Source organism: Musa acuminata, chromosome BXJ2-10 (genome assembly GCF_036884655.1).
Source record: "Musa acuminata AAA Group cultivar baxijiao chromosome BXJ2-10, Cavendish_Baxijiao_AAA, whole genome shotgun sequence".
Taxonomy (NCBI): domain Eukaryota; kingdom Viridiplantae; phylum Streptophyta; class Magnoliopsida; order Zingiberales; family Musaceae; genus Musa; species Musa acuminata.
In genome coordinates this window covers 27,409,946-27,420,000 of record NC_088347.1, presented here as the reverse complement: position 1 = coordinate 27,420,000, position 10,055 = coordinate 27,409,946, and the positions used below count along the sequence as shown (strand labels likewise).

General features: G+C 42.6%; 2 protein-coding genes across 2 annotated transcripts; one reads left to right on the top strand and one right to left on the bottom strand.

Moving 5' to 3' along the window:
* Positions 1–1,752: 1,752 nt before the first annotated feature.
* LOC135625732 (trifunctional UDP-glucose 4,6-dehydratase/UDP-4-keto-6-deoxy-D-glucose 3,5-epimerase/UDP-4-keto-L-rhamnose-reductase RHM1-like) lies at positions 1,753–2,787 on the top strand. Its single transcript, XM_065130821.1, has 2 exons — positions 1,753–2,214; positions 2,677–2,787. The coding sequence occupies exons 1-2, from the start codon at positions 1,753–1,755 to the stop codon at positions 2,785–2,787; spliced, it is 573 nt and encodes a 190-aa protein (XP_064986893.1).
* Positions 2,788–3,723: 936 nt separating this feature from the next.
* LOC104001014 (uncharacterized) lies at positions 3,724–6,725 on the bottom strand. Its single transcript, XM_009423187.3, has one exon. The coding sequence runs from the start codon at positions 6,577–6,579 to the stop codon at positions 3,913–3,915; it is 2,667 nt and encodes an 888-aa protein (XP_009421462.2). The 5' UTR covers positions 6,580–6,725; the 3' UTR covers positions 3,724–3,912.
* Positions 6,726–10,055: the final 3,330 nt, after the last annotated feature.

Genomic DNA, 10,055 nt, shown 5'->3' with positions numbered 1-10,055 from the left:
CCCAAGTAATCACAACAAGAGCCTACTGTAGATTTGATCTAACCTGAGATGAGAACACTGCTAGATGATTGAGAACAATCTCTCTGCGTTGTCCTTATCTTCTTCCCTTTCTTTCTCTTCCTTTTCTACCTTGTTCTCCTTCTTCTCTTTGGAATCCCATGGCCTCTAAGACCTCCCCCTTCAGCCCATAAGGAAGGCTGTCCCATGACTCCTCAATGTGAAGCCATGCCGACCAACTGTCGGCATATCTTCTGTCTTTCTTTTGGTAAGGTCTTCGTCAACATGTCTGCTCCGTTGTCATCTGTATGAATTTTCTGAAGCTGCAACTGCTTCTCTTCAAATACATTTCGAATCCAATGGTATCTGACATCTATATGCTTTGACTTGGAATGAAACATTGGGTTCTTACACAAATGGATGGCACTCTGGCTGTCACAATGCACCACATAATTTTTCTGTTTCAGCCCCAATTCTTGTAAGAATTCTTTCATCCATAACATTTCTTTGCATACCTCTGTAGCAGCAATATATTCTGCTTCTGTGGTGGAGAGAGCAATACACCTTTGTAACCTGGATTGCCATGACACAGCTCCCCCTGCAAAAGTAAGTACATAACCTGAAGTAGACTTCCTCGTATCTATATCTCTTGCCATATCTGCATCTGTGTAACATGTCAACACAGGTGGTCCACCTCCAAAGCTTAAACAAACCTTAGAGCTCCCTCTGAGATATCTAAAAATCCACTTCACTGCTTCCCAGTGCTCTTTGCCTGGATTTGCAAGAAATCTACTAGTAACACCCACTGCATATGTGATGTCTGACCTCGTACATACCATTGCATACATTAAACTTCCAACTGCTGAAGCATAAGGAACCTTTTGCATTTTCTCCTTCTCCTCATCACTTGACGGACTCTGTTCTGAGCACAACTTGAAGTGACCTGCAAGAGGAGAACCAACTGGCTTAGCATTGCTCATACTGAATCTTTCCAATACCTTCTCGATGTATTTCTCCTGTGACAACCAAATCTTCTTGTTTTTCCTGTCACGAGAAATCTGCATGCCTAGTATTTGCTTTGCTGGCCCCATGTCCTTCATTGCAAAAGACTCACTCATTTCCTTCTTCAACCTGTCAATTTTAGACATATCTTTCCCAAGAATAAGCATGTCATCAACATAAAGTAAGAGAATAATAAAATCCTCACCAAACCATTTGATGTACACACAATGATCTAAAGTCGTTCTTTTGTATCCATTTTCTGTCATAAATGAATCAAACTTTCTGTACCATTATCTTGGAGCTTGCTTTAGCCCATACAAACTCTTCTTCAACTTGCAGACAAAATTATCTTTGCTTTGACTTTGAAGCCTTCTGGTTGCTCCATATTCTTTTCGTGTACGCGTTTCATGCTTGCAAAATTAAAATCATTCAGTCGTTGATAGGGTTGGGAAATTTCTCTTGTTTTTTTATATGATGTGATGTTCAAAGTGAAAATTTTAAGCTTAATTAGCTGCTTCTAAAACCTGATATTCCTGATCATGGACTTGATTATGAGTTGGAAACGATAAACATCAGAAATCAGTATATTCTAATTTGTTTAAATCAATGCATTTAGGATGCTGTTATTCTTTTCTTTAATAATCAAATGATCTAAGAGGTAAATTAATGATTCCATCTCTCTGATCAAAATACTTCAGTCAAAATCTAAGAGGTAGGGCTTCTCATTTCACCAACAATTTGAGTCAGACAAGAATGGTGGTTCCTGCTCCAAGAAATGCCGCTGCTTCCCAAAAGCCTCCTCTCAAGTTCTTGATCAATGGTAGGACTGGGTGGATTGGTGGTCTCCTTGGGAAGATATGCACAAAACAGGGCATACCTTTCGAGTATGGAAAGGGTCGTCTGGAGGAGCGCTCACAACTCATATTGGATATCCAGTCAGTGAAGCCAACGCATGTTTTTAATGCTGCCGGTGTGACTGGCAGGCCTAATGTCGATTGGTGTGAGTCTCACAAGACGGAGACAATTCGCACCAACGTTGTGGGTACTCTTACTTTGGCAGATGTCTGCAGGGAGCATGGGTTGTTGATGATGAACTATGCTACTGGGTGTATATTTGAGTACAATGATGCACATCCAGAAGGCTCAGGCATTGGTTTCAAGGAGGAAGACAAGCCAAATTTTACTGGCTCATACTACTCGAAGACAAAGGCGATGGTAACTAAAAACTACTCATGCCATTTTTACTGAAGCGGCATTCAATTTTGACTGAAGTATTTTGATCAGAGAGATGGAATCATTAATTTACCTCTTAGATCATTTGATTATTAAAGAAAAGAATAACAGCATCCTAAATGCATTGATTTAAACAAATTAGAATATATATACTGATTTCTGATGTTTATCGTTTCCAACTCATAATCAAGTCCATGATCAGGAATATCAGGTTTTAGAAGCAGCTAATTAAGCTTAAAATTTTCACTTTGAACATCACATCATATAAAAAAACAAGAGAAATTTCCCAACCCTATCAACGACTGAATGATTTTAATTTTGCAAGCATGAAACGCGTACACGAAAAGAATATATTACAGAAATTGCAAAAATTATTTTGATGGGCAGGAAAGTCGAGGTTCACAAAATCCCATGACTTACAATGTTGTCGGCTATAAATTTCAGAATCCTCAAAAGCGGAGGCTGACTCAGACGGGGCATCTTTGGGCGACGTTGGCTGCGGAGTCGGAGGCGATTCATCGTGGTTCGGGATGCGTCAACACGGTGCCGTCATGAGAGCAAAATGAAGAAGAAGAAGAAGAAGAAGAAGAAGAAGAAGAAGAAGGAGGAGGAGGAAGAAAAAGAAGATGAAGAAGAACAAGAAGACGAAGAAGAATACGAAGAAGAACAAGAAGACGAAGAAGAAGAAGAAGAAGAAGAAGAAGAAGAAGAAGAAGAAGAAGAAGAATCCAACTAAGCATCATGGAAACAAGGAGACGAGGGGAAGGAGAAAGCAAGTGTTGGAACAGATCGCTGAGACTAATGGAACAGATCGCTGAGACTAATGGAAAGGATGAGTCTACTGACTTCCCTTTCTAGCTTTCTACCCAAAAACAAAATTCAGGATTATTCTCCTTTTTATTGTCATATATTAGTCCTTTTTACATTAGACCTTAAAATACATAAGATAAGATATTTATAGAACAACTAAATTGAGTTTTTTTTCCCCCTTCGCATAGAATTATTCTCATACTTATTGCTTATCCTCACTCATAAAAGTATTTTTATGGTTGGATTTCTTGTTCTCCAAGTAATTTGATTCCTATTTTCCAAAAATACAGACCAACCTTAACAGAGAGAAGCGAATACGCGTTGACCCTGAAGAAGCTTGGACGCGCCGGTTACTACCGCATCATGGGCGACGATTAGGGTAGGCTGGTGGCGGACAACAAGTTCCGACGAGGACAGCATCTTGATCTGTCGGCCTTTCGAGTTGGCCCAGACGATACCGGGTCGGCGAGTCCCGGCGAGCTTCAGATGGTGGTGGTGAACCATGAGAAAGCTGGAAAGGAGCAGATGCAAGCGCATGGTGATGGTGAAGAGTACAGGACCGAGGTGTCAACGTTCTCGTCTGCATGAACTGTACGTAAAGACACTTGCCTTGTTGTCTTTTGTTTCTCGGAGGTAATCCTCCACATTCTACACCCTCAATAAAACGATGAGGCTGAAATCTTCTTAGTCTACGAAACCCTTATTTATATTTCTGTGGAAGAAGAACAGTCTTTATCACACTCGATCATGGCGTGGACAAGTCGACGCATGAAGAAAGCTACCACAGGAAGAACACAAGACTCGACTTACTACTGCACTATACTACTACATTTCATGGACTTGCTGCATTCTGGTCTTCCACACGAAGGGCTAAAGAGCAACCACTGGAACTGCCTCGTACTCCACACGCTTTCTGAATCTTTGGGGAAGAAGACAATCACCACCAACTCGCTGCTGAAGGTATATCGCCGATGCAAAAAGCAAACCTTCACAAGGAACGATGACATCCCACACCAGCGAGTAAAAATCTCCGTCTGGACTTGCGTAGATGTACGATGAATCGATGCGACGGTTATAACTGCGAGAGCGATAAGCGTCGTACAGATGAGGCAAAGCTCGGGTGATCGTGATTCCGACGTAGAAGAAAGGCGTCAGGATCTTATCTTTGGAGTTCCGACAGACGTTAAGAACGATCTGAGGGAGCAGAAATCCATCGAGCACTAAGCCAGCAAAAGGGACCAAATCCTCCCAGCGAGAACCGTGTCGCTGCCTGCTGAATTCCGACCTTTGCAGGTGGTGCCTTGAGCTGATGAGCCAAGTGAGCAGCGCCCCGGCGAAGTAGAGCGGCAAGCACAACTTGAGCGTCGTCCACTCCGCGACGCGGTGCCCCTTGTTCCCGTCCAATGACCTCGCGGACCACGCCATTTGAAGCAGGCGGAAGGTGAGGAACAGAGCTAAGCCGGATAAGATCCTCACGATGACCTCATGAACGTCGAGCCACCCACCGCTCTGCAGACTTAGAAAGCCAGACTGACTGCGGTTCGCGAACAAGGCTTCAAAGTTCAGCACCAGAGGAATCACATAGCCAAGGATAAGAACACCGAGCATGGTGATCGACATGGAAGGCAGGGCGTCACGGTGCTTCTTGGCATGGAAGGTCTGCATCCCAATGCAAATGCACGACAACGTGAGAGAGATCATGACCTTGACGATTTCGACATCCATCCTCCAAATCGCTTCAGTTACTTCTGCTGCGTAAATTTGCTGAGAATACAACTTTATAGGGTCAAAGTACAGAGGGTCCTGCTTACTCCTTGTGGTGTTGATGGTGCCATTGATACGATCTCCCATCTTCGAGTTTACAGGGGGAAACTGGATATTGATTAGGATCTCACAGTCAATTGCTGTTTGGTTTTTGGTGGGCAAACTCGGAGATCGACATCCCTTCATGCAGAGTGTTCCACTTCCAGAATCGTATATCCCCTCAGCAGCAATGTCAAACTGTTCGCCCCCCTCAGCGGAAGCAGAGTACATATAATAGCTTATGGCATAGCTTACGTTCCAAACACTCTGATTCTTCGCGACCCAGTCATCTGCAGGCGCTGAGCTTCCCGTCTCCAACGCCATAACGAAATAATTATCACCACAAAACTCGTCGCCAATAGAAAAGACATTAGCTTCCCCCCATCCACTTCGGCCGCCGGCATCCTCCACCGCGATACTGAACCGTATGTCGTGGTAACATCTTCCATCAGGATACCTTTCCTCGCTCGACTGTGTTTTGCCACTTCTCACCTTGCAAGACCTGCTGACAGAATCCATTTGGGTGTATTTATATCTCAGCCCAGGAATCGTGACCATTCGCCCGCCCGACCGGTGGAACGAGACCATGCTGAAGTAGCCAGGGTCGCTCTTCTTCTTGATACTCCACATATGACCAACCACGTCGTTTCTTCTCAGCGTCACGACAGTTGGGAACCATAAGCTCAGTCCGATCGAGCAATCACCAACAGAGGGACTCGCCTGTGAACTCCCTTCAAGAATGTGACAGGCTATGAGACACAGACGATTCTTAACATGGTCCCAATAGCCTTCGCCCACCATGGACCTCTTAGGCACCATTGGGACATCATATGAAAGATAACTGGAATTGGGGAATTCGATGTAGAGATGCAGCCGGCCGTTCTCCGAGCACTGTATCATATCGAAGGACAAGAATCTAGCGGAGAACCCAAAGCTATTACTTAGAGTTCCACAGTTGCTACCGGTGCAGCCACTGCCGTAGTCTAGCTGAAATGTTCTACCAGTCATATACCGGAGGAGATGACTACAAACTGAAGTAGGCCCGAAACTTAGTGATTCCTCCTGGAATGGAAGAGAGGAGCATGAGTGGTTGGCTTGGGGGATCATCGTGAAATCATACTCCTTTTGAGCATAGGCCACAAGCGAGATGGGATCGATGTGGTGGGGACCCAAGCTCTCGACAGTCCCGCTCACCAGACTGGTAGAGATGTTGGAAGTCATGGGGTAATTGAGCTTCAAGACAGCAGAAAGATGAAGAGGATCACCTAAGGGCTTGTAGAAGATCCCGTGACCAACCATACAAAGCTTGCCGGTTGATTCAGACCAGAAACCGGAGAAGTCGAAGGTGGCTTCTTCCTGCAAGGTGACGTTCCGACGAGGACGCCTGCGGTGAAACGTCATGCCTTGGAAGACGGTCGGATGACCAACTCTAAGGACTAGGGTTCCCTCGACCTGGAGGACGTCGGGTGACCGCGTCTTGTGGAGGTACTTGGCATAGAAGTGGAAGTAAGGGAAGGCGGAGGAATTGGAGGCACGTGGCGAGTCGAAGAGCCGTCCGCCGCCGCCCGAGAAATAGCCTTTCGATATACGGAAGGAATAGTCCGAGTCGACGAAGAGGCTGGTAGCCTCGGATTCGGGGACGACGGAGCTGCAGTGGTCGGCGTACAGCGAAGAGGAGGAAGAGGTGGAGAAGCAAGCGAGTAGGAGGAGGAGGGAGAGTGGAATCAAAGCCATGGAATTCTTGCAGAAAGAGCAGAGCAAGGAGTTGACGCCTACAGCTGCTTGATATAGAACGAGACATCACGTCCTTGACGCCCTCTTCTTCCAACCCAATTCACGCTTGACGTTACCGCCACGGCGGAAGAGATTGTTGGGTCTCCTTCCCACCATGAATAGTCGAAAGCTCATGAAGGTGAGTTTCCTGTGATCAGAGACTCTTTACCTTTTACTACAGGTGTAGTGCCTTCTCGTCAGTTCACATCTATAATGTTTTTTGAAGCAACTGACAGTGATATTCTAAGATGTCTATGCACTAAACCATATCACCATCTGCCATGATCACTTTTTATGTTATCTCATTTTATGAAGCTGCAGAAACCAAATGGTTTACCAAATTGTTAATCTCTTTGAATCAGATTTTCCTGGACCCAAAGGAACGCAACAACACAGAGTACAAGTTGGAGACATTCACGGGGGTCTATAGAAAGCTTTGTGGAAAGGATGTTGTCTTCGAGCACCCTGTGACCGAGAGTGCATGAAATCTTCATGGGTAGATTAGGGGCATGCAGCCTTTTGAATCAAGTCAGTATCAAAGTTCTCGAATATTTGATTTAATGTTCAGTTAAGTTAAAAATGTTTCAGAAGACTGTTGCAGAAATGCATTCTGATCCTCTTGATTGATTTAGCTGTGTGAGCTTTTGAACTCGTTTATCATTATTTCTAAATCATAGAGGTATGGAATCACAAATTGATGATATCTTGGTTAGGTTAAAATGTTTATTCTATTAGTGGGAATTTTAATATGTTAAAGTGATATTATGTTCAAGAAAAAGGCTTTTTGAGAACTTGTTTTTATTGCATGACATAATGCTATTTGAGATTTGATTCTATAATAACTTGATTTCTTTTCATTTTCGATATGGACTAAATTAAGATGTCTATCCATGGGAAGTATTTCATTCCAGTATTCTTATGTTCAATATTATATCATCATAATTATTCAAAATTTTAAGAGTTCTTAGATAAAAAATAGATTAGAGATAATGTTTTTATCATATAGCCAGCAGATAAGTCCCTTTACAACACTAATTTGATGGTTTTATCTTTAAATTTGAGCCATGTAAAGATTGAAATCATTAAAAATATATGTTTTAAAATAGTTTTAAAAAAAACATTTTGACTTTTGTAATTCATTTTAGAAGTTTTTGAAATTTAAATTATTTTTGAAAAAAGTGAGAGGTGGGTTACAAAATTTTTAAAGGGTTTTTAATAGGACCAAAAAAATAATAATGTAATCGTATTAAACTCCAAAAAGATAATTATATTTTAAAACTTCAGAAAGTCTTCTTTGATAATATTCAAGTGATTTTTGATCCAAAATGATTGTAAATTCATCTTAAATTGATTAAACTTTAAGAAAAAAAGTATAAATTCAACCTTTTAAGGGGTAAAATTAATACAAATACTCATTTAAAAGCTTAAAAATGAAAAAAATATCATTTACGTCTTTATAACTAATTTTCAATTTTTTTAAAAATAAATATTTTATAATAATAAAAAATAATTTATGCTATTTTTGAATATGGTTTAACATTTGTTCTCTGAATACTGACACTTTAAGTCCATCACGGATGTCGTCGTGGTCTCCTTATTCCACGCGAGAGGCCGAAGCGGGGGGCTCGGCAACTCTCCTCCTCCGGATCCTGTCGGCGGCGAAGCGGGCGATGTCCTCGAAGCTCTTCGGATCTGGGAGAAGCTTGCCCACAAAAGGGAGCGACAACGCGAAGAGAATGTTCGACGTAATTTTTGATAGATAAGACAGGAGTCTCTTTGCGGCAACGCAAAGAGAGCCATCGTCCTTGTTGCTCGGATGTACCATAGCGGACGTGGGGTGGCGAAGGAGGAGCCAAAGGTGTACCCTCGATGTTGTTCTCCTGGTATCGGATTGGTGTTATAAAAACCATGAACGAAGGGCACGCACATGAAGCAAGGCCGACCCTCTCCTCAGCCTTCTGAGAACCTCGCGGAGAAGATACTACAAGAACAAACGAAAGAGCATCTCAACCCTCAACGTGGTTCGTAAGTCCCTGCAAAGTCTCTCGACCAAAACAAGCCTTATTTAATGTTTCGTAACCACAAGCTTTATATACTCGGAGCCTCATCGCGCGACCTCTGTCTCTTTTCCGGCCTGTATATTTCCTCACGAAGGGCCATGGCTTCAACTTACTTTAGGATTACAATTCAGGCGCATCACATTACGCTCAAGCTCCAATACGTTAGTCGTAGCAAAAGTCTCCCTTGAACTTGGGAGTGAATGGGTCATCTCATTTCCTCGGTTGAACTTTAGCCGCCCGGTCTAAACTTGGGAGTGTAATGGAGAGCTGATACCTTCTTCACGAAGTGGCTGATACCACCACGAGTCTTGATGGAAACCCATTCTAAGTTTTCACGATGCGCCTGAATTGTAGCCGGAAAGAAAGTTGGAGAGAGAGAGAGAGAGAGAGAGAGAGAGAGAGAGACGTGACGTGATGAGGCTTCGAGTAAATAAAGCTTGTGGTTAAGTAAGCATTAAACAAGGCTTGTTTTGGTTGAGAGAGTTTGCAGGGACTTTAGAACCAACCACATTAAGAGTTTGAGAGACTTTTTCGTCGTCTATTCTTGCAGTCTCTTCTCTGTGAGATCAACCTAAGGAGGAGGGTTAGCCTACGTTCATGCACCTAATAAACCTCCGAGAACAAAATAAGGAATCTAACACACTGAGCCAAACCAACGTGATTCATCTGTGATATTTATGGAAACTCTTTTGGGTCGCCGTAGCTTTCGGCCTGCGATGCCATTCCCTCCTATCGGCATCCAACACCAAAGCTTGTCGATGGGAGAATGAACCAAACAACAGGCGATCACGGGTGCAGAAAATAGGACTTTTATTATTATTATTATAATATTTTTAGGGATTCTTGATACATGCATCATGATTATAATTATATAGGACAATTTCTTTAGGAAAAGCTCTTGTTTATTTTTTTTGTTGATCTTTTTTCCTCGGATAGGGCTCCTATTTTTTTAGTCCAACAAAAGTGACCTAAATCACTCTTTTCTTTTCTTTTCTTTTTTCTTTATCTCTCTCTCTCTCTCTCTCTCTAACTCATTCTATCACTAAGTTTAGCCGATCCAAAATTTAAACGCTCCAAATTGATCTTAAAATTATAAATAAATATAAAAAAAATAGAGTATTAATTGTGTTATGAGTATCATCGACTGATAAGTCGGCCCAATTGATCCGCTATGAAAGGTATAGACTTATTCAAGTTTTTTTTTTTAACTGATGCGGAAGACTCTATGAGATGATACCGCATAGGCTATCCGGTTAGATGTCGTTCTCTTGGTGAGAACCCGATTCGAGATGACCAGGTAGACAAACTGAGATCTTTCTAGTTGTAAGGTTCCTCCCTTGGGGTTGGCTCATCCGGGTGTCTTTGGGCAACCGACAT

Coding starts and splice junctions, on each gene's coding strand:
- LOC104001014 (XM_009423187.3), bottom strand. CDS start 6,579: ATGGCTTTGATTCCACTCTCCCTCCTCCTCCTACTCGCTTGCTTCTCC.
- LOC135625732 (XM_065130821.1), top strand. CDS start 1,753: ATGGTGGTTCCTGCTCCAAGAAATGCCGCTGCTTCCCAAAAGCCTCCT. Junction 2,215..2,676: donor ACTCGAAGACAAAGGCGATG/GTAACTAAAAAC, acceptor TATAAATTTCAG/AATCCTCAAAAGCGGAGGCT.